This window comes from Camelus ferus, chromosome 9 (assembly GCF_009834535.1).
Source record: "Camelus ferus isolate YT-003-E chromosome 9, BCGSAC_Cfer_1.0, whole genome shotgun sequence".
Classification (NCBI taxonomy): Eukaryota; Metazoa; Chordata; class Mammalia; order Artiodactyla; family Camelidae; genus Camelus; species Camelus ferus.
In genome coordinates, this window is record NC_045704.1 from 45,607,183 (window position 1) to 45,632,368 (window position 25,186).

General features: G+C 34.9%; 1 protein-coding gene across 12 annotated transcripts in view; it reads left to right on the forward strand.

Annotated features, from left to right (window-relative positions):
• Window positions 1-24,302, forward strand: part of NFAT5 (nuclear factor of activated T cells 5) — a 113,496-nt gene extending 89,194 nt beyond the window's left edge. For 8 of the 12 annotated variants that reach the window (XM_032486634.1, XM_032486637.1, XM_032486639.1 and 5 more), the window contains 6 exons: window positions 1,351-1,483; window positions 5,213-5,296; window positions 12,367-12,515; window positions 13,239-15,732; window positions 16,386-16,625; window positions 17,080-24,302. In XM_032486634.1, coding sequence (XP_032342525.1) covers window positions 1,351-1,483; window positions 5,213-5,296; window positions 12,367-12,515; window positions 13,239-15,732; window positions 16,386-16,621 — 3,096 coding nt within the window. In that variant the 3' untranslated portion in view covers window positions 16,622-16,625; window positions 17,080-24,302. Of the gene's footprint in view, window positions 1-1,350; window positions 1,484-5,212; window positions 5,297-12,366; window positions 12,516-13,238; window positions 15,733-16,385; window positions 16,630-17,079 lie in introns of all 12 variants that reach the window. The other 4 variants (XM_032486636.1, XM_032486638.1, XM_032486644.1 and 1 more) reach the window with 2 other exon arrangements.
• The last annotated feature ends 884 nt before the right edge of the window (window positions 24,303-25,186 follow it).

Genomic DNA, 25,186 nt, shown 5'->3' on the forward strand with positions numbered 1-25,186 from the left:
TTCCACCTAACTTTTAGAAGTGTGATTTTTTTTTTTTTTTGAGATGGCTAACTGGGCTCAGGAAGCATTCTATTAATGCCATAAATAAGAAGCTCTTTTAAAATTTATAATGTGACTGTTTGGGGGAGTATTTATAAGACAGCTTAGAAACAAATGAAGTGCTCAAAAATTCAAGCCTTGACCTTGGCCTCATTTGTCACATGTTCTTTTCAGTTTTTCAACTGAGTTAGCCAGCTACCATAGTCATCAAACTCACTTCATCCTCAGCTGTCAGCATTGGCCTCCTGCATATCATACTCAGTACAGAATCATAATCACTACCCTTCCTTGATGCTCTCTCCCATTACTATAATATACTAGGGAAGAAGAGAACAAGTCAAATATGGTTCACGGTATCTTCTAAGAAGGTAGAGTCCCACTGAGTGAGTGCTGGTGAAACATTTATGAACTCTTCCCTTTTCTTAAAAGGATGCTTTCTACCACCGTTCTCACAAAAAATAACTTTAATTTACTGTAGTTTGGGTAAACTGAACCCTATTGACTTCAAATGAGAAAGTGGTTAGGAAGCAGTTACTGTGTTGCAAAGTACATCCTACTGTTACGGTTGTACAAAACATATGGTAACTGATATTGTGCTTGGTGGGCGTATTTTTTTCTTCAAAATTTTTTCATTCTTTTTTCACCAAGTTTTTTGAGTATATTTTGTGCAAGATGCTTAACAGTGGAGATAAAAAGAACAAAGCATCTAGGTTCTCATGGAGCTTACATTCTTGTGATTGGAGAGGGACAAAAAACAAGCAAATAATAGTAATTTCAGGTGGTGATAAGTGTCATTGTAGACATAAACAAGATTTTTTGATCAGATGGGAGAGGGATGCTGCTTTAAATAGGATGGTCAGAGAAGGCTTCTCTGAGGAGATGACATTTGAATGAGACCTGAAAATGGGTAAGGAACTAGCTATTTGAAGATGTGAAGGGGTGGGTATTCTAGTGGGAGAGAACAGCAGGTTGAAAAGGCTCTGAGGTGGAAATGAATTTATTGTGTTAAAAAAAAATGGACTGAGAAGGCCAGTGTGGCTGGAGTGTAACAAGCTAGGGAAGAATGGCAATGAGATAAAGTTGACAGGGCAGAGACCTTGTGAGCCATTGTAAAACACTGATATTTTACCTTAAAAGCAATTTTAAGATTAATGTCCTGATGCCTGTGAACCTGAACTTTAAAATAATACATTTTCCCCCCTAGTCAGACTTTTTAAACTTCATACTAACAGGAAATGTACTTAATTATAGTATTTTATTTCAAATTTTTAATTTAAATATTTCTGACCCTTGTAATTTTCTTTCAATTAGAATCATCTTATTGTGAAGGTTCCCCCATATCACGACCAACATATAACTTTGCCAGTATCAGTGGGAATATATGTAGTGACCAATGCTGGAAGATCTCATGACGTTCAGCCATTCACTTACACTCCAGACCCAGGTATGTCAAAATAAAAAAATTTTTAAATTCTGAACCAAAAGTAATGATTAATTTCTAGTTCTTTGGAAGAATATGAAGACCAGCCAGCTTAAAGGAGAAAGTTGTGTACTAAGATGAAATGATATCAGTATTTTTTGGAGATGGCATTATTTCCTAAGATGATGGCCATCATACACTGTTTTTACTTTTACATTAAGAGAATCATTTCTGCCTTATGCTCTAATAATAAAAGAAAAGCTAGGGATGCTCTGAAGTCAGGGTCTCCAGAGTTACCATGTAAGTTACTCCTTAGCAAGAATTACCATTCATTGAATACCTCTTACATGCAGAAAGGTGAGAGTGACAACTTTGGGAGACTGCTAATAGCTTTTAGATTAGCTGGTTTATAGCATGCATTTTGGGAGAGGCGAGAGATAAACTTGGAGTGATAAGTGATGATATCGCAAACAGAATTATATGCCTGTAACGTTTTCTAATTTTTGTGATCATATCAAATAGCAAAGACTGTTGATGAATAAATATTTTAAATATAATGTAAAACATAGAGGTAAAATAAGTGCTTTAGAAACCAAAGCAGTAAGAGCAATTAAATTTAGAAGATCTCTGGTTAAGAAATAACTTGTGAGTTTTTTGCTCACATTCATTTAGTTGCCTCAAGAAGAGAAGACTTTCTGGCAGACGTAGGGAGAACATTTTGGAAATGGAAACTCTTCACATAAGCCTTATTGACCTAGGCTTGGTTTCTGCTGTGCTTGCCTTTGATTTACTTCATTCCTACCTTAGGCATACTTTAGAGTTAGCAATTACTCCATGTCTTGTAAGTTTATTGTTACGTTATTCCCAAATAGTCAAGATTCAGTGAGGTATAAAGCGAAAAATGATGGCAGGGAAAGAAAGCCCTGGCAACAAAAAGTAATGGAAACAATAGCTAGGACAGAGGTGCAACAAGTCTTGATAATTACTTTCTACCACCTTAATGTATCTGTTCCCTTCCCCCCCCCCCCAATTATTGTCTGAGTTACAACATTGGTTATTTCCCACCAGTTATCTATAAAAGTATGCCACAGTATAGCACTAATGAAATCCTCTTAGTACTTGTTTCAAAATAAAAGATAACACGTAGAAATTTCAGACAGAAAAAGGCAACGCTTTAACAAAAATAGGAAAGAGGAGATAGGCTTATACTTAAAGATGAAATATTTGATTATTTTCTTTTTAGAAATGCCTCAAAAATCCACAAAAGTCTGACTTAAAACTAATGGTAAAGTACTTTAGTAACTGCTAGTTAGTAAATATTGACATTCAGTACTTCGTGTGAAGAGAAGCTTGCTTATGTGGGGAGAAAAATGTAATTAATACATTTGTGTAGGAAAGTAAGAGGGAAGTATGTGTGTGTGGGAATAGTCTTTACAAATTTTAATTTTTGCTATCCTGAAAATACTGAGGTTTTGTTTCTGCTGATCAGTTACAAAGAACTTTAGGACTTTGAAATGCTTAGCATTAGCACTATGAATCCTCATTTCTTAGTGATGAATGCTGATTATTAGAAATTTCCCTTTGATAAATTGCCAAATAAAACAGCTTTTAAATCTTCTATTTGAAAGCCTATACTAATTGGCTGTATTTGGCCACATTTAGGCAAACATTAACAAATTATTCTTTTTAAGTTTTTCTCCCTTGTATTTTATATGTCATAGACAGTAGTTACTCTCAGAAAATCTTAATGAATAAATACATAATATGCAAAATTTATGGTGAAATATAATGTTTCAGTTTCTGCCTTTATGATGTAGCTAATTAAAGAATCTTCCCATAATTTCACTTTTTTGTATTTTATAAAGTGCAAGCATCTTTTTAGGTGTGTATGAGAGAGAACATGATTTTAGGAAAACTTGGCTATAGAAAATTTGCACCGTTTCATTATGATAAACTAGTCACTGTTGTGATTCTTCTGGAGACTGTGTTTAAACATATGAGTATTCAGTGGTATTGAATTACTGTAGTAATTATAATAGCTAAAACAGGCCCACCCCAATTTTTGTGAGTCAGAGTAGAAATGATGACTGTGATACCATTTTATCTGAATATTTAAAAGTTATAAATTAAAATAACGAATTATTAAATAAAATATATCCTGTCTTCCTAATTTGATCAGGACACCTTCATAATAGCCTAGAAGGCCAGATTTGAATTTAGAATTTTCAAACTGCTTGGAGTTCCAAGCTGGAATATGGCAATATGAGGAAAGATTCCCTAGCCTGCCACCCTTTTCCTTCTCCTGGCTCCATCCTCTACCTGGAGGGCCTTAATACACTGGCTGCTGCTCCAAGCTCTGTTCACGTTACAGGCCTGAGATTTCACACATAGTCTAAAGCGTAGTTACACAGAAAATTTGGGAATCTGCCAGAGAGAGGGCCCCTCTAAAGCCCTCTGGGTCTGTAATGCCAAAAATATATTGCATGTGCACGCTCTCAGGCATGCACTTTGCAGAGTCATAAAATTTTTGCTTCATTGCCTGTTAGTCACTGAAGCTTTGCTTAACCATTAAAGCACCTTGAATTTGTTTTACTTTAGTCTATTAAGACACAGAAATCATATTAGTTATTTTTTGCAGTGACTCTGCAGTGCTGATTCCTGTAAGAAATGGAGGCTAAAATATTCATATTTTTTGTTGCTTTAGAAACAGATGACTAAAACTTGTTTTAAAAGTAGAAATTTAAAATTTTTTCAAAGATTAGTTTCTATTTTTAAATCTGTAATTGTTAGGATTAATGTTACACTTTAAAATTGTCTACGGATTTCCTTTCCAATCAATCCCATTCAATTGATAATTCCATTCAATTGATAGTTCATTCACATTATCATTTGTTGCCCCTCCTCTGAATCTTATGCTAAGATAAATTTGTGTACATTTTGTCTCTCTAGTCATAATTAACTGTTTCTTTATATTCTCTATAACCATCATTTCACATTGTCCTGTTAAGAATAAATTGAAAATAAGCTGACTCAATTCCCAGTTTGAATAATTGAAAAAATAGAAATTAACATCTATTTAAATAAAATTCTTATACAACATTTTAAGCAAAAACCTGTTTATTTGAAATTTATTTAACTTTACCATTCGGAGCTGATCTCTACCTTAAACAGTCATTAAAATTTTCATGATAGATGTAGTTGATATGACTAGGTATAATAACCTAGCAATTCTCCACTAATAATAGCAAAGATATTTTTTCTAAGGCTTTATAAAAAGAATAATCATAATATTATAGATTTTGTATGTTCATCACAGTTTTTTTTTAAATTTAGTTCAATTAACTGACTAATGTTTCTGAATGAGTGTTTTTTAAATAAATCATTTATGTAGGTAAATGGTGGGATTTCTTTAATGCTAGTGTTACGGTATATTTGGTAAGTTTAAAAAGTCCCATAAATCTTCTGCTCATCTGATATCAATTTGTGTACTGTTACAAGAAAAAAATTTTAAAGTTGCTATTGCTTTTATTTTGTTTTGTTAAGTAAGCGTATGCTTCTGCTCACTTGGAGATTGGTGAATTTTAGAGCACAGACTGCTGGTTATAAAAACTCATCTCAACTTAGAATCTCTGCTAAACAAATAGTTTAGTAATGCTTTGTGAGAAAATATTCCAATTAAAGGGTTTTGAGATAACACAGTTTGTTACAATAAGTTTAATAAATACTTTAATCTTTTTTTGTTTGTTCTAATAGCAGCAGCTACTGCTTTGAATGTAAATGTCAAGAAGGAAATATCTAGTCCGGCAAGACCTTGCTCTTTTGAAGAGGCCATGAAAGGTACCAAGTTGATTCTTCTCAAAAACTATAAATTGGTGATGCTATATATATTCTCTAGCAAACCTTACTATTTTATTTTCTCTTGTGTACTCAGAACACACAACAGGGTAGTATCTTCCATATTGTAAAATAAATACTTGTTTAATGTTACTGAATGCAGAGATTTGTTTCCCAACACTATATTTCCCTTGATTCACCATATAAACAACTTTTTTTCCAACATATGTTGAAATGGAGGAATCTTCTGTTTTGTTTTGTTTTGCATTCCCTAGTATTAAAAATCTTAAAAGTATATGTAAAGTACAATAATGTATGTAAAGTAGGCTATAAAGTTTCTTTCTTCTTGTAGTGCTTGACATTGAGACTAAAGAGACCAAAATAAAAATTGTTGGTTTTTCAGTCCCACTCCTGGGCATATATCTGGAGGAAACTCTAATTCAAAAAGATACATGCACCCCAGTGTTCATAGCAGCACTATTTACAATAGCCAAGACATGAAAGCAACTTTAATATCCACTGAGAGATGACTAGGTAAAGAAGTTGTGTATATATGTGCAGTGGAGTACTTCTCAGCCATGAAAAAGGGAAAATGCCATTTGCAGCACCATGGATAGTCCTGGAGATTGTCATACTAAATGAAGTAAGCCAGAAAGAGAAAGAAGAATACCATATGATGTCACTTAAATGCGGAATCTTAAAAAAAAAAAAGATACAAATCAACTTATTTACAGAACAGAGAGTCACATACATAGAAAACAAACATGGGAAGGGGGTGGAGAGGGATAATGTGGGAGTTCAAGATTTACAGATACTAATTACTATATGTAAAATAGATAAACAACAAGGGAATTATATTCAATACCTTGTATAGCACAAGGAACTACACTCAATACCTTGTAATGGCCTATTATGAAAAACAATATGAAAACGAATACATACGCGCACGCACACACACACACACACACACACACACACACACACACACACACGAATCACTATGCTGTACACCAGAAATTAACACAACATTGTAAATCGACTATACTTCAATTAAATAAATAAATAGTACTAGAACTTAGAAAAAATGAAAAACTATTGGCTTTCGAAAAAGTTGCTTTAGGCTCTTTAGTTACCATTCTTTATTCTGACATCGTTATTTCCCAATAGATAATGAAGATGTCTTCAGGATGTTATAATGTGGTAGATTCTCTTCTTAGCAGATTTCTAATAACTATGATATTCGATTATGATGCTTTTGTAGTATTACATATGAAGATGTCAGTTACATTATGGCCGTTGATTTATTCCTATAATTCTAGCTTTTACTTGTATTTTTCTGCCATGAAATTGAGTTAAATTAAATTTTAAACTTTTAAATACTTATTTTTAAGGGGCATAATACATGTAATACATTTTCTCAGATACAGTATCATTAGTAAAATTCAGCATTCCCATGATATATAATGTGTTTATATAGCTTGCCATTATCATTTCTGACCAGGAACATTTCCAGAATAGATTAGTGAGGAATTATACACTAATAAGTAAACTGCCCAAGATTATCTGATTTGACTACAGGAAAATTTACAAATCTTTGCTATGGATAACCATAGCTAATGTTTATCAAGTGCTAGGCATATACCACATTCTTTACCAGCATTATCTCATTTACTCTGCCAAACTCTATGAGGTAGGTAATTTTATGATTCTCATTTCACAGATGAGGATAATCAAGGTTCCAGAGAGGTTAATTTGCCAAAGATCACTTAGCTAGGATGTAAAGAGGATAGGTTGAGTTTCAGTGTGTAAGGTAACATCTAAGCAATAATAATTCAGACCATGTTTATTAGATGAATAACACCATAATTAATCAATCATTTTAAAAAGTCAGGGACATTTGTGGTTTGTCCTTTGCCAACTTTCATGTGTTCGTGCTTTTCTCCAAAAGTTCCTTGATGCTCCTTTCATAGAGAATCAGGCTGGTGGAACACCAGACTAATCCAAGTGAAATTTCTTGTACAAGATATTGAATTGAAGGGTGAAAGGTTTTAAACTCTATGTTTAATTTTGGTAATAAAATTATTTAGTTATTTGATCAAAATCTTACCCAAGCCTCAAAAATGGGTAAGAAACAAACACACATACATATATATTTTTTTCACAATTCAAACGATCTTATTTTGACATTTTTATCAATTGAAACCATGTAAAATAATTTTATGAAGATATAAAATTAAATAGAATACTGAACTACCTTACAAGTTTAAAATTTGTATTTGTCCCTTTTAAATACAATATCATTAAATTGGAGATTCCTGATCAGTTAAAAAAACAACAGCTTTCAACCAGGAATTTTCCTTGACAAATGGCTTATTTTTGTGATTCCTTGAAATCAGAGCTTTAGTATAACACCCAGGTGCCATCTGAGAAATTTGATTAGGTGCACTTTCATGATGAAGACTGAGCAACATAAATGACTTTTAAATTTGTGTTATGACATAATCCTCCAAGTAACAATCTTTAAAATAGTCACCAGTTACAGTAAGATTTAGAACTTCATGTACAAATATGATGTTGTGGCCAAATACTGAAAACTTTCACTCTGAAGTTTCTCATTCCTTGGAGAGGGTTTGCAGAGGGAGGTAGAGAGTACAGGCATAACTGCACAACTACTCAGTGAGATATTAAGTCGAGTGCTAAAGCATCATGATTCATTTTCATTTTTACCCAACTGTGTATATATCCTTAACACAAAGCAATACAAATTAAATGATAAGATAAAGTGTACAGTATAAACTATTGTTAACAGTTGCTTGGGAATATTTCCAGGAAGTTTTCTGTATCTCTATAGGTGCAGTAAGATGTGAATGAAAATTCAAGATAGATCATTCAAAGACTCTGTGATGCAGGTTTAAGACCCAGAGATAAAGTACTGAAGTGCAGTCTCTCAGTTTCCAGTTTGTAAGGAGTGGTTAATTGGATGAGTGTGAAAAAACAGTTGAGAGCATATGTTTTTCTCTAACTGGTTGCCACTATGCAGAAAGGTTTAGGAGCATGGAGGATTCATTGAGTTAATCTAGTTCAATCTCATTTTACAGGTAAATAAACCAAGGTTTAGAGAAGTTAAGTGATTTGCTCAAGGTCACACAGCTAATAACTGACAGAGGTTGCAACTTAGATTTCCCCCAAAACTCTGTTTTCTTTTTGTTCTAGTATTTCCTCCCTTATAAATCTTAATAATATTTTAACACAACATATTTGTATGTGACCTAAATGCTGCTTGCTCACAACAACCTTTTAGAAAAGATTGTTCTAAGTTTGAAAAGTTATTATTTGACATGGATGGAAGGAGAACCCTGTTTAAAAGTTATTTGGCATAATCCATGTTAAGTTTTCATAAAATAGTTTATAGTTGTGTGCATTTTATATTACTGTGGTGTCTGTGTGTACCATATTTCTAAATATTCAGTATTAAATTGATACTTGTAAAAACCTTAACTTGAAAAAGTTATTTGGCATAAACTATCAATAACTATTTTTTATAAATTCAAATTGATATTGGGAGGGTTAAATATATTTGTCTTATTTACTTCCTAGATCTCTGAATTGGCTTAAAATTTCTCCCCCAACTTCTAGGTAGTACACAAACTTTACTTGTTTGTATTTTTTCCCTCCTTGACTAAAATGTAGCCTCCAGATAGTAGGGCTTTATCCATCTTATTCACCACTGGATGTCCAGAACCTAGAACAGTGCCTGGAGCTTTGTAAGGGCTCATTAAGTACATAGTGAAGATGTAGGAAGAAAAGATAGGGTGACATCTCTCAAGCCATTTAATATTGTTCACAAGTCCATTAAGATGTGGTTGTGAGTTCTGAGACAAGATAGTATAGACTCACTCTTCCCTGTTTCTCCCTTCTAAATCTACTCAATACCTTGGAAATATTCAACAGTCATAAAAGGACTTTGAAATACAGAAAGACTGACTCAGGACCTTAGAACTTATAGAACAACACCAAGTGAGTTTCCTGGGTTTTCCTTTTATCTCCCATTTATCTAAATTGGGCAGCAGTTGCAACTCAGAACTAGCAACAGGCATAGACAAAAAATAAGTCAATAAATAAGCATGAAAAGCCTGTTCTCTTTGGCCAAAAGAGCAGGAAAGGGAAAGCCCAGTAGAGACTTAATGGGATGACTCATACCTAGTGATAGCGGGTGACCCATTAGCAGAGTTTGGAGGCCAACCCGTCCCCCACCCATACCTGCAGTAGCAATAGCAGAACTTAGAAGGGTCAGCCCATCCCATGCCTTGTGCCTGCCAAGTAGTAGTGGGCCCAGTCTGCCAACAGTGGAACCCAGGAAGGCCAAGACACAGGACTCATATGTGCTAGCAGCAGCACATCAGTCTCTGCATGAGTGTTAACAACAGAACCCAGAGGACCAACCCGTCCCCCACCGCACACCAGGCAGCAGCATACAGACCCCTTCCACCTGCACTGGTGATACCAGCAGGCTCTGTGTCTTTCTATCCTTCCCCCAACATCAGAGCAAGACCTAGACCTGGCAACTCCAGGCCTTCCACCCACGAGTAGAGGAAGATACAGACCAAATGTCTTCCAAACCTCCACCCAGTGATAGAAGGCAATCCAGGGGCAGAAGGTAAAACAGCCCAGGGTCTCCCAAACCTCCACCCAGTAACAGAGAGCCACCCAGCCCAGACCCCACAGTTTTTGACCTTATACCCAGTGACAAAAGACAGCCCACGTAGTTTCTTCCCTCCCCCAGCAACACCAAAAGTGATAGAATAGGAATCCCATTAGTACCAGGAGACCAGAGAACATGCCAGGAGAAATGTTTTCACTCCTGCAGGTTCAGCATCCCTCACTCACACCTAATGACACCAGACAGCCAAAGGAAGCACCTTCTACTCCTATAGGCAGCATCAGCAGGATTTCAGCTGGAGCCCATACAAAGCTAGCACAGAAAGCAGACCAGAATAGGGCTCAGAAAACTAAATAACCATTGGCCATACAAAGACTTTGTGCATACGGCCATGGGAAGATCTGTTATCTTTGCATAGGCATTAGACAAGAAGTCCTTTTCTTGTTTGTCTATACCAATAGACATAACTATTTGTCATTGGTCTCCTTGGGAGGAGTAAAAGACTTGCTCAATTTATTCTACCTATTCTCACTTTCCAGAAGGGGAAAAAATTATGATAATAAGAGTTATTCTCTGAATAAATTGGGGGCAAAATTGTATATAGATCTATTAAGCAGTAACTGTGTAGGTGATGCATTTGTTAATGGATATTTATATGCAGTTTTTAACTGAAATGTAATATAAACTTGTTTGTAGATACTATACAATTAACCAAACAGTTTACAACAAACTTAATTGACTGTGATAAAGTTAGATTGATTAATTCATTTCTTTAGTCATTCAACAAATATTTATTGATTACCAGCTATGCACCAGGCAACAATAAAAAAATCTTGCCTTCACGGAGCTCATATTCTAACAGAGTTTAAAAGCAAGAATAGCAGTTGATATTATAGGATCAACTTAAGACAACACTAATGGTCTTTAAAATTGCCCTGAATTTCTAGGGGTGGGCCTAGAATACTTAAATGCCTGTCTTATGCATGATCTGAAGCTTTGTCTCAGTCAGAATTGGATTGTGAGTTGAATGGTATTGGTAGAATCTAGGTGAAAATAGGTCCAAAGGACTCATGAGTAAATGATCAATTTCTCAGAGTAATAAAATATAGGATATCAAAGTTAAATGGGCACTTTCCTCTTCCTTCGTAAGATCAATTTCCATAGGAATTATTTCTAGCCAGTTGACTGTGAGACAAGTTAAAGTAAGACTGGATAAAGTTTTAAATATTTTTAAGTAAAAATATTTGCAAAGATAACTATCCTGCTTATATACCACATTCCATTTTAAAATTCTCTTTGTAGCCAAGATTTTTTCTCAGTATCAAATTAAGAAGCCTGTGTATAAAAATATCAAATCACTATGTTGTATGCCTGAAGCTAATATAGTATTATATGTTTATAATAGTTCAGTTAAAAAAAAAAGAGAGAACTTTAACAGCTATGGCTTCTGGGAAACCTATGTTTCTTTACACAGGGTCTGAAAGTAGTGGTAAACTTTTAGATCAAAATTTGGCTATGTGTTCCAATTCAGAAGAAGACTGTCATTAGTGATTTTCAGTAGGCTCCACTAAGTGCCAATGGCAGACTTAAGTAGACGAAAAAGAAAGAGAATCAAGGAGAAAAAGTAGATACAATGAAGTGGTCAGACCTACTTATCTGCCTTACATATAGCCTCTGTTCGATTGTTAATCTCTAACTATCCCCAGAAATAAGAGTAGATGGAAGTAGAAAAACACTTGCTGCTTTTGCTTTGGAAATTTAATTGGTAGACCTAAAAGAGTCCTTTAATTTCTGAAAAGAAAAAAAATTTAACTTCTATCTAAAAGAGAAATGTGTTCATTTGTCAACTTGGCAAATTCAAGTTTTCTAAGACATTTAATTTAGAAAAGCAAAATCTGTTTGGCTAATTAATGGCATCTTCTAATGAGAAGTTTGAGTTTTGTTGAGGAGAGAAATCTGTCAGACAGTCCTGTAGCCCTTAAAATTTTGACTTTATATACAGCCAGCCAGCCAGATACTAAGAGGAGAATGCAAGAGTTGTAATTAAGTAACTTTAACCTCTTGGAGATTTCTACGCTGTATCCTGTCATGTTAATATATCATGGTTGTGTTAAGCAGTGTAATTCAAGGCACCTTGGAAGGGTCCTGGGATTATCACTTGATAGCTGAAATGCTCAAGCTTGTTGATATTTACCTTGTGGTCTTAGACTCTTACTAGGAGTCCTCAAGACACTGCTCCTTAAAAAAAGGGAATACGCATTTTGATACACCAATAGTGTATCTCCTGCTGCCATCATAGCATCAAAAAATAGACATTTAAATCATGACTAATGTGTTAACACATATTAGAATGAAATAACTGATGATTTTAGTGATTTTTAATTTTTCTTTCTTTTTTTTGGTATGTGTGCAGCAATGAAAACGACTGGATGTAACTTAGATAAGGTAAATATTCTTCCTAACGCTCTGATCACTCCACTCATATCAAGCAGTATGATTAAGAGTGAAGATGTTACTCCAATGGAAGTAACAGCAGAGAAAAGATCTTCCCCTATTTTTAAGGTGAGCTACAGTGACTAGTGTCCCACATCTTAACCTCAAATATAAAAACTGCTTTATTTTGAATGATTTAATTTCTTTTCCCTGTGTTTATGCTTTTTACTTTTCCTGTTTCTTTCACATTTGTTTCTCTTCAGATGCACTTGATATATTTTGCTTTTCAGAGTGAATTATTTATACTCAAATAAAATGGCTACAAAGCAACTTCCAGTATACATTTTCAACAAGGGTCCTAAATGTTAACTTGACCTGTGGGATGTGGGGAATTAATGAATGTACTGGTTTAGCATTTTCAGAATTAGAGACATACAATTTCCTTTTCTCCTCCAGTCCTTTCCTGTAACTCATTTCCTTTTTTCACTTGTTTCCCCCTCCACCATAATGTTACCAATGATCCACAAAATGGAGATATTTTAAAATTTACTATTAATTCATAAGCCATAGAGTTAATGTGTTCTTACTGTCCTCAACATATCAACAGCTGATTTTTCTTCTCCTTCCTTGTTTGACTATATTTGCTTATGGTACTCATTTTAAAATCCTAATGACAATAAGGCATCATGTTATGACTGAGAATCGTAGTCTTAGACCTGTTCTCCAAATTAATCATATAGAGTGGAAAACTGGTCCTGCATATGCATATATTTTTATAATAATTTTTAAAGTATCATATGAGCTCATTTAATATTTATATATACATGTTATTTGGCGATTTTTATTTTTTAGACTACAAAGACAGTTGGATCAACTCAACAAACATTAGAAAATATCTCTAACATAGCAGGAAATGGGTCTTTTTCATCATCATCATCTTCCCACTTGCCTTCTGAAAATGAAAAGCAGCAACAGATTCAGCCCAAGGCTTACAACCCAGAGAGCCTGACAACTATCCAAACACAGGACATTTCACAGCCTGGAACCTTTCCAGCAGTTTCTGCATCTAGTCAGCTTCCCAACAGTGATGCACTACTGCAGCAGGCTACACAGTTTCAGACAAGAGAAACTCAGTCTAGAGAGGTGTTACAGTCAGATGGTACGGTGGTGAATCTGTCGCACCTGACTGAGGCGTCACAGCAGCAGCAGCAGTCACCACTGCAAGAACAAGCACAGACTTTACAGCAGCAGATTTCATCAAGTATTTTCCCATCACCAAATAGTGTGAGTCAGCTGCAGAGTACGATTCAGCAGTTGCAGGCAGGAAGTTTTACAGGCAGTACCGCTAGTGGCAGCAATGGAAATGTTGACTTGGTCCAACAAGTTTTAGAGGCACAGCAACAGTTATCTTCAGTTTTATTTTCTGCTCCAGATGGTAATGAGAATGTTCAAGAACAGCTTAGTGCAGACATTTTTCAGCAAGTCAGTCAAATTCAAAATAGCGTAAGCCCTGGAATGTTTTCCTCAACAGAGCCAGCAGTTCATACCAGACCAGATAATTTAATAGCTGGAAGAGCTGAAAGTGTTCACCCACAGACTGAAAACACATTGTCTAATCAACAGCAGCAGCAACAGCAACAGCAAGTGATGGAATCGTCAGCTGCAATGGTGATAGAAATGCAACAGAGTATCTGCCAGGCAGCTGCCCAGATTCAGTCAGAGTTATTTCCTTCAACTGCTTCAGCAAACGGAAACCTTCAGCAATCTCCAGTTTACCAGCCGACTTCTCATATGATGAGTGCATTATCTACCAATGAGGACATGCAAATGCAGTGTGAATTGTTTTCTTCTTCTCCTGCAGTTTCTGGAAATGAAACTGCTACAACCACCACACAGCAGGTTGCAACCCCAGGCACAACCATGTTTCAGACATCAGGTTCAGGAGATGGAGAAGAAACTGGAGCACAAGCAAAACAGATTCAGAACAGTGTCTTTCAGACAATGGTCCAAATGCAACATAGTGGGGACAGTCAATCTCAAGTTAACCTTTTTTCATCTACGAAGAGCATGATGAGTGTTCAGAATAGTGGTACCCAGCAGCAAGGTAATGGTTTATTCCAGCAAGGTAATGAGATGATGTCCCTCCAGTCAGGGAATTTTTTGCAGCAGTCTTCTCATTCGCAGGCTCAACTTTTTCATCCTCAAAATCCTATTGCTGACGCTCAGAACCTTTCCCAGGAACCACAAGGCTCCATTTTTCATAGTCCAAGTCCTATTGTCCACAGTCAGACTTCTACAACCTCTTCTGAACAAATGCAGCCTCCAATGTTTCACTCTCAGAATACCATGGCTGTGTTACAGGGCTCTTCTGTTCCTCAAGACCAGCAGTCAGCCAACATATTTCTTTCCCAGAGTCCGATGAATAATCTTCAAACTAACACAGTAGCACAAGAAGAACAGATGACATTTTTTGCAGCTCAGAATTCAATTTCTCCACTTCAGTCAACATCAAACACTGAGCAGCAAGCTGCTTTCCAACAGCAGGCTCCAATATCACACATCCAGACCCCCATGCTTTCCCAAGAACAGGCACAACCCGCCCAGCAAGGTCTGTTTCAGCCTCAGGTTCCCCTGGGCCCCCTTCCTCCTAATCCAATGCCTCAAAACCAACAAGGAACCATCTTCCAGTCACAACACTCGATGGTTACCATCCAGAGCAACTCTCCATCCCAGGAGCAGCAGCAGCAGCAACAGCAGCAGCAGCAACAGCAGCAACAACAACAACAGAGCATTTTGTTCAGTAACCAGAATACCATGGCCACAATGGCACCTCAGAAGCAGCCACCACCAAACATGATATTCAACCCAAGTCAGAATCCAATGGCTAATCAGGAGCAGCAAAACCAGTCAGTTTTTCATCAACAAAATAATATGGCCACAATGAATCAAGAGCAGCAGCCCATGCAATTTCAGAATCAACCCACAGTTTCCTCACTTCAGAACCCAGGTCCTGCTCAGTCTGAATCTTCACAGACCTTGTTCCATAGCTCTCCTCAAATTCAGTTGGTGCAAGGGTCACCCAGTTCTCAAGAGCAGCAAGTAACACTCTTCCTGTCTCCAGCATCCATGTCTGCATTGCAGACCAGTATAAACCAACAAGACATGCAACAGTCTCCTCTTTATTCCCCTCAGAACAACATGCCTGGAATCCAAGGAGCCACATCTTCACCTCAACCACAGGCTACTTTATTTCACAACACTACAGGAGGCACCATGAACCAACTACAGAATTCTCCTGGCTCTTCTCAACAGACTTCAGGAATGTTCTTATTTGGCATTCAAAATAGTAAGGAACTCTTTCTAACTTCTCATTTCTTAAATGTTATTGGTTGAAATGATCAGATTATTATTACTAGAAGGAAGCAAGCACAATGGTTTTAAGAGCACAGATTGTAGTTAGAACTGAATTCAAGTCCTAGCTATACCACTTATATGGACTGAGACCTTAGGCAAGTTACTTGACCTGCATGAGCCTCAATTTCCACATCTAAAATGGTGATAATATTATATACTTGATAAGGATATTGGGAGGATTAAATGTAGTGGTTGTGTGTGTGTGTGTGTGTGTGTTTGCCATTTTAAGCTATAAACTTGAAAGGAAAAGGAAGTAAGAATGACAAAAAATATTTCAGCCAATTAAAGTAAGTCATTTCCAAGGAGATAGAAGTCCATCTAATGTTCATAATACCATGGAAATTATAAGACTTATGATGAAAACTAAGCAATGTTGTATTTTTATACCACTTAGAGGAAACCTGGGATGAATTCCAGTACTGTTCAATGAAAACCTTTTTTGGAGACTGTGAGGTGCCTCACTTTTAGCTCTATACTGAGTGAGCACAGTAGTGAATTTCCCCCAGCAACTAATAAATATCTTCTTGTGAATCTTAACAGAAAGTAACTAATCAGATGTCTTCTCTATTTTAAATGTCTCTGCAGACTGTAGTCAGCTTTTAACTTCTGGACCAGCTACATTGCCAGATCAGTTGATGGCCATAAGTCAGCCAGGCCAACCACAAAATGAGGGCCAGCCACCTGTGACAACACTTCTTTCTCAGCAAATGCCAGAGAATTCTCCACTGGCATCCTCTATAAACACCAACCAGAACATTGAAAAGATTGATTTGCTTGTTTCATTGCAAAACCAAGGGAACAACTTGACTGGCTCCTTTTAACTGGGTATGTAAGTATTGCATTTTGGCTTCTTTCTTACTGAAAATATCAATAAATTTTACTATTCTTAACAGATTTGAGTTAAGTAATAACAGTGTTTAGACTCTGATCTTTTAAAATATGGCTTTCTCACAATATGGTGCTTTTTTACTCTGAGTAAATTACTCTGAATGATAGCTTTTGGTTGTATTGTTAGTTCTGGGCGTCCCTTCTGGCTCTAAGCTTCTTTGCCTTGGAAGACAAAACATCTGATGATGAATGTACTATATATTGGATATTATTATGTCTCATTTCTCCCTTCCTCAAGAAATAAATATTGAGTCTGAAAAGTCTGGCAGTATAAATATGATAAAGTATCGTTTATAGTACTGTATTATACTTTGGGATCCTTCAGGGTGAGAGGAGCTTTATAAATGCTTTCCCTTCCAAGTGAGTATATTAAACTTCTTCTTTTTTTTAGAAATTCCATGAAGAAAATCCTGATTTCAAGAGATCCTGAAATCTGTGATTCCATGAGGATTATTGAACTGTTACTTTAAAAACAAAACAAAATATGAAAAACTGTGACTGAGTAAATAATTTTACTCTGACTGCAAAAGAGCACACCTATGCTGTCTATTGCAGTGATTAACCACCATCATTAACATCTTTATATTTTATATTCCTAATAACAGTGATGACTGAGAATCTATTTGAGTTTCCAGCTGACAGAATTAATTCTTGCTATTTACCTAGGCACTATTATATCTTTAAAAGTACAGTTTAAATTGATAAGCTGGACCACTCAGTTGTTATTGCTATTAGAAAATAATTCATATTGTCATGTTTACTTTTGTTCTTCATTCATATTTTCTTTCCTGCATTGTTTTAGTCAAGTAGTGGTTTCTGAAAAAGGAAAGTTTAAATAATAACTAATGCTGTGATTTTTCAATATAAAAAACACAGCTATTGGCCAAAGTGAAGGAATTTTTTTTCAGTTTTTATGGAGAAACTGAAGAGATAACATTTTGACAAGTAAGCTGTATTAAGAGCTCTACACAGATTCAAGACCTCTTTATCACAGACAACATACAAACTGGGAACAGCTGGAATGCTATTGATTTTGTTTTTCAGAGAGTTGTTAATTCCCTGTTTCTGTTAATGGATTTAACCATAACTGCATAGAAGAATAATCATCTTGCTCTATAAAAAATGAAAGGGAGAATGTATGGTAAATTATGTTCTGATATCCTCCTACAGTAGTTAAAACTGAGTAATTTGAGTGTTTTTTTCTTATCCCAGTCTTCGACTGGTGTTCCCTTTTTATATTCATCTTTATTATTATTCTCCTCTTCTTTATTTTATTTTAGACAATTAGTAATATACTACTAACTTTGTGACCCTGTGGTAACTTAAATGAAAAGGCCACTTTGACCTGGGGTAACCCAGCAACTCCTGCAGCACAGGCTGGGGAGGGGGCCACCTTTTCAGAAATGAGGGGAGCTGATTCCTGAGAAACAAGAAACTGCATTTTTTTTCCATGAACGGTGCTGTTCTGAAGTCTTCAAATTTTTCCCTCTAATAGGAAATAGTATAAATTTTAATTAAAAAAAAAGACAAACTAAAATATCTGGAAACATCACTTCTCCCTGAGCTGCAGTGGGTGTAATTCACTTGTCACCTCAGTGCTTTACAGTCTGAAGTGGTCACTTATCTGATGGTTCCCACAAGCCTTAGGCTTTACAGGGTCATATCATTGACTTAAAATGAAGAATTAATTTGTGTTACATCTGTAGAGAACAAAAATAACACACTCCAGAACTTGCAGTTGTAGCATTAGTTATACAGTTTTGGGTGTTCTCACCACCCATGGGATGCCTGCTTCTCACTACAACCTGTTGTCTGGACACATGCTTGTATCTTATTTTCCTTTTGGCATGTAGAAAGCTGTTAATACAGTTTAAGGCCAAATTGTATGTGGCTTCTATATATAGATAAGATGTTTTGGCATTCTTGTCTGTTTCCTTTATTTTTTAAGTGTACAAAAAAAGATCCTGTTAATTGTTTGTTGAAGGCTACTTTTCTGTTTTTGTTTTTGTTTTTTAATTTTAATTTTTTCTATCCTATACATTTTGTTGAACTTTGTGGAATTGTGGTGTTGGTTTTGTTTATACAGCCAGATTTTTCCCCCCTTTTGTGGTGGTCTTCCTTGGTTCTTTGAATGTGCTCTTCTTTAATTTGTTTTTTCTCTTTGTTCTCATATATTCTTCCCTCCACCCCCAACCCTTTCTTTCTTTCTCTCTCTGATTGAGAGGCATTGAATTATGTTTTCAGTAGTACAGGCTTCTTGCCGATATGAAGGGAACTTTTCAGAAAGAGACCTACTCTGGGTCATTTAATTTTGAATACAGTTTTCAATCGTTCAAGTTTTGGATGGTTTATATCTAATGTGTGTTTCATTTTTTTGGAAAGCTATATTTTGTATTTAGGAAATGGTATACTATTTTGCTATTTGTACTGAGTGAGTACATTGGCATAAATACAGAAATTTATATATATACATATATATAAACTATTCTTTTTTGCCACACATTTTTGTGGTAAATTTGTGAGTTTGTCTGATGTTCTACCACAACGTGGCGTCTGATAACAGTGAGGGGGGGAGGGTTTGTTATGTCTTTATTGAGTATTTAAGTATCTTTTGAAACAAATGACCTGTTCATCTGTGGCCATTCCATCAGGCAGTTCCTTGATGTGATTAGTGGGCTAAAGGCAGCTTACTGTGTGTTCGCTGGATCTTTCACTCAGCAAAATGTTAGAGTAAGGAAACCCATATAGGCAGTTGCGTCAAATGGTGTTTCACATGAATGAGCCATTCAGTCTTTGCTCACTATATATTTAATATTTTATTATTGTTGTTATTGTTATTATTAATTGGCTTTCTGTATTCTATGCCTTTTATTTATAAAGACACTAAAAAAAACATGTTTGTAATTTTAATAACATTTTCCCCATCTTGTAATATCCAGAGCTACTTTATAAATTCTCTAAACCAAAAACATTTTCTTCAATATATCTCTTCTCTCCCCACCCCATAAGGAAAAATTACCCAATATAGTTCAGGTTATGAGAAGGACTAGTCACACAATCCAGTGCTTCAGTTTTAAAATGTGAAACTCTAACTGCAAAAGGTTGGCTAATGTCAGAAAGCTTACTTACAGGTATAAAAATAGGAGTAGAAATAAAATGCTGTAAGTTTATTTCTGAGTTTTCTGAATTTTTTTCTAAGAGATTACCCAGGAGACTCAGAAAGTCTATCTGTTCATCGAGTTCCAGTTAGAATGTTAACACTGCTCTATAGATGAAGTGGTGGCAAAAAGTCTGGCTTGTGTGCTGACTTCTGTTCTGTTGTTTAGCAAGAGGTTTATCATTGTAAAATGCTGATTGCCAATGCCAAGTCACCAGGGACCAATTTTCTGTTTTATAATATCTAAGTTGAGAACAGAACATACACCTGAACTGTAGTGGTTTGATTGGATGGAGGCAGAAAACCCAATGTTTATTTTCATAAATTTTGTGGTTATTTATATAAGGGCTGTGCTAAGCTACCATATTCTTATTCAGTAATGATGGATTTCTTTTTAACATTGTTAAATGTTCCTTACCCCTAAAGGTCAATATTAAGTACCGCATTATGAATATACAATTTGGTTACAAAAAATGTTTGTCGTCTTATTAAAAAGTTAGCTCAACGGTCAGTGGTTGATACTTGTGCTAATAATGCAGTTTCCAGATTACTGTTACAAGTTATAGCTGCATCTAGGAGAGACTCCATGAGCCAGCAAAGGCCTTGGAAACAACAATTTATTAACTTTTACTTATGGCAGAAGGACCTAACCAAACTATGAACCGTATTTTATTTCTTTATATTGTTATACTCAATAGTTCTTTCTTCTAGCAACTTACATTAATGCTTGGAGCTTATCTTTGTGTCTGTGTAAGAGAGAGAGAGAGAGAGAGTGTGTGTGTGTGTGTGTGTGTGTGTGTGTGTGTGTGTGTGTGTGTGTGTTCCTTATTGTCATTCCATTATATATCCACAGCAATGTAGGAGAAGATAATTAGAAGTCATATTTTGCTTCTGAGTTTTATCATGTTACCTTTGTAATTAGAGTATTATGTTATTTAACCAATGCAAATCTGTTTTCATCAGTTTCCCTAGAACAGATGTTTAAAGGGCTTTGTTTTATTATAGAAGCAGTATCAATGAGGGACCTTCCTTCCTTTCTTTTTTTATAATACTGTATATGCTATAGTTGGGAATTTCATTATAGTACATTTCTTGCTCATCAGAACCTGTTAATCTGCCTACAAAAATTGTGTCAAAGGAAATGAGAAAGAAGTTTTATCTGAGTCCCGGTAAAACTAAGATTATAATTCCTTTTGACCATTTAAGCCATTGTAGATGTTTCAGAAAAATGAAATCTGTTTAAATATATCAACAATTGTAGACTGGAGTTAAATGCTTTAATAGAGTCTCAAATTCAACATGGTTTATAAATATCCACTGGGAGTAATTTGAGAATTTTTTATCTTTCTGTTGAGAATTTCTGTTCTAATATCTGTTTTCTAGTTGATTTGTTTCTAATTAATTGAAAAATTATATGAACCTATTAGCTCTACTCTGCTTCATGACCACAGACTTCATCCCTAGACAGCCACGTTACATCTGTATGCCTTTGGTTATACTGAGGGACTTAAGGAAAGAGAGAGACAGTATGTATAGTTCAGCAGCTTCATTAGAAAAATAACTCAAAATATGTATCCTACTAGGCGGGTTAATAGAATCTCATAACATGTATTTAAGAAGAGGTTTTCTCCATTGCTTATTTGTGTCATTAGAGCTAAATTGTGAAGATAATGTTCATTATGTAGTAAATATCGGAATAATACCTAGAATATCACTTGTGAATTGTCCCAGTGTTCTCATTATTTCTTTAATCCCCATTTATTTTAATGTCATTTTAGCCTCATTTATTAATAAAATTCTATTTTTATTCCACTTTCAGGAAATTTTTTAAAATTAATATTTTATATCTAGGTTTAAATGCTTATAGAAAAGTGCCTTTTTACCATGATAGTGCCCCTTTCTTGTAATTTCATTTTTCACTATTGCCAAAAAACAGATAAACAAATGACTTTCATAGTTCCAACTTTCACTTTTTTCTATTTAGTCATTCTTTTCTACATTTCTTGATTAACCATAGACAATAACTTTGTAACTTTCTGACTCCCTTTGGCATAAGAGGAGCAGAAAAGATACATAGTAGAATTGTTTCTTTGAAGGAGGGTAAGTGAAAGATCACAAAATTATACTATTTAGGCTTTATGTAAATTAGCTAAATTTATCTTTATCTTGACCAGCTGATAGGTTTTATCTGAATACTGATGAAAATTTTACTATATGTGAGACTCTTAAATATCTATAGTTTAAAATAAATAAATAAATATATATAGTTAAATTTCAGAAAGGAAGAGTTTGAAGCACCTTCTCTGATCGTAATTATAAAATGGATGAAAATAAATCACTAACACATAGTTTAGGTAAAGCCTGGTAATGTCAGTTTGCCATCTAACTGTACAGAGCCCAGTAATTCATTATACTGTACTTCTTGCCCATCAGAACCTCTTAGTAATCTGTCTATGAAAATTAATATCAGTGGAAATGAAGAAGTTATATCTGAGTCTATCCAGAACTAAAATAATTCCTTGCAGCCAGATACAGTTGGATTGAGGGGATCCCTCTGGTTTTTGTTAATTTTGCCTATGGTTCCAGCCCTTACTATAGTGGTAGTGCCTGAAGAAAGGGTTGTCAGCAACAGGTCAGACTAGTAGTAGCTTAGGGATAGAGCTGCCTTCCCCATGTGAGTATTTCCATGACTGTTATGGCACTGAAGACTGCAAACCTTTATGCAATATTCTTAACACCCTAATGGTATTATGCACTTTAATCATTCCAAAGAAGTCAAGAATGCTGTATAATGATGATTCCTATCTTAACTACTTAGAATATTTATATCCCTTTTATTTTGGCTAGCCAACTTGGTGTATGTGTTATGTGAATATTTTCTAAAATGACTGTATAGTAGGAATTAAGACTTTGAAATGTAATTGACTATAAGGGGAAATGCCTACACTTCAGAAAATCATTTTAGAAACATTAAGGTGTTCATCTTGCTAATCTGTATGTTTGAGAGTTCATTAAAACCAGCCCTCTTCCTATATATTTTGTGTCATATTAATAACATTATTGTATATACTTTTCTACATATATAGTATGTATAAACCAATAGTTCTCAAAGTATGCTTCTCAGCCCACCAGCCAACATCAGTATTTCCTGGGAACTAGTTAAAAATGCAAAATCTTGGGCCCTATCCAAACACAGTGAATCAGAAACTCTGGAGTGGGACTCAGCAATCTGTGTTTTAACAAGCCTTCCAGGTGATTCTGATGCTTGCTAAGGTTTGAGAACCACTGGTGTAAGTTGTATACAGTAAGATCCAGAAAGGGCTATTTTTGGGGGTTTTTTTTTTGGTTTTTTTTCACTCACACAGACACAGTTATACATTGTTTTTGATGTAAATTCAACTTAACCTGGTTATCTATAATCATTTATTGGCAATGATAATTTATTCTCAGTACTGCCTGTAGAAATACAGTATATTTTATGTACATAAATAGTTACTCTAGTTATTGATAATTCAGTTAACTTAGTTTGGCATTTTCTACCACTTATTAAAAAGTTTACATTAAATGACTGATTTAAATATATAGGTGCAATGTTCTATATTTATTTTAATTATTATGACATTTAAAGTAGCTAACATAATTGACAGGTGCTAAAACCTCCTGTTTATCCATAAAATGGGTACACTGTGGCAGTGATAATACAAGCTTTCTTTTCATTGCCTCTTACTTTACCAGCAGACCACAATTTTGGCCTGGCTTGACCAACTCTCAGAACAAAATTATTTGTCATTCCTTGTAATTACAGTTTTACCCGAGATATTTAAACATCATGGCTGGCCAGGTCAACAAAGCACCTTATTTAATTTCTTTTTTTAATAGATAAATCTTTAAAAATAGCTTGCTTTGTATGAGAACTGATGCAGTAAAAATATAGTATCCTTGGAACTTAGGCTTCAGACAAGATATTAAATAGGACCATGCATTGTATAATTTGGACATTTCTCCCTTCCCAATTGTATGCATCATGGAAAATAAATTAACCACAAGTAGATTTATTCATTCATTTTAATCTCCCTGTATATTCAGTACCTCTATAATTTTTCTAATTTTCCCACTGTTTACAAATCACCAACTAATAAACTCGTGAAAGAAAAACGTTCGTTTCAAAAAAAGTCATTGTATACTCACTTTATAAAAATCACCACTGCTGTCTACTTAATACCTGCAGTGGAAATGTAAGTGGCTTACTCTACAAACTTTGGTGCTGGAAATGCATAGACAAACTGTTGGGAGATGCTCAACCTACATTCCTCTTTTCTTGTTCCTTTCCCATCTTCCCTACTTTATTGCATAGTATATTCCTGTATCGAAAGCATTCTACCATACCGCAATTCTGTTTGACTCCAACTTGTAGTATTTCCTTTAAAAGCCCTGTGTTTAACCATATCATTCTGCTCTTTTTTCCCAGAGGTAATTTGCCTGGTTTGAAATAGTTTGTAGGGATTTATTATATATATGTGTGTGTGTATGTGTATATATATATATATATGTGTGTATATATATATATATATATATATATATATATATATATGTGTGTGTATATATATATATATATATATATATATTTTTTTTTTTTTTTTTTTTTTTTTTTTTAGCTAGTGAACCTCAGGACAGCACACACACACAGACCCCATATCAGATGTTTGGGAGTAGCTTTGGAATCAGACTGTGTCCAATAAAGAACTATCCTGCACTGAAGTGTTTGTGACTTTCAAAGCTACAAACTGATTCCAATGACATTGAGCTAATTTCTTTTGATCTAATGAATGTATCTGCTCACCTTGTTCCCTTATTTCTAATTGATAAGCTCCAAGTATCTGTTACTTTTTTTTGACAATTTTTACTGAGTTTCATTCACTTCTTTTACTTATTCTATTAATAAACATAATACAGTTATTTCATTAGCCTGTTCTCAAGTAGTTTAGCTACCATTCTGCCATTTAATTTTTTTAATTCTATTTTGTTTGCTTGAGCACACTGATCAACCACTGAACTGCCATCTTCCATTGTCCTGCAATGATATAAGGGTTACATTTTTGTGTATATGGCTTTCATAGTTGGGATTCCAGAACACTGACACCAGATATTTTCAGTTTGTTCTCTGGGGGATTTTCATTTGCATCTATGTTTTTAGCTATCTGTGATAACTTGTTAAATATTAAAAAGATATTTTGCTTCTATTGGAACATTTGTATACTCGCAACTATATTTCTGTAAACAGCTGCAGTCAAAAATAAAACATTGAAAGTTTTCATTTTGTAGTGGGTGACTCTTTTTTTCC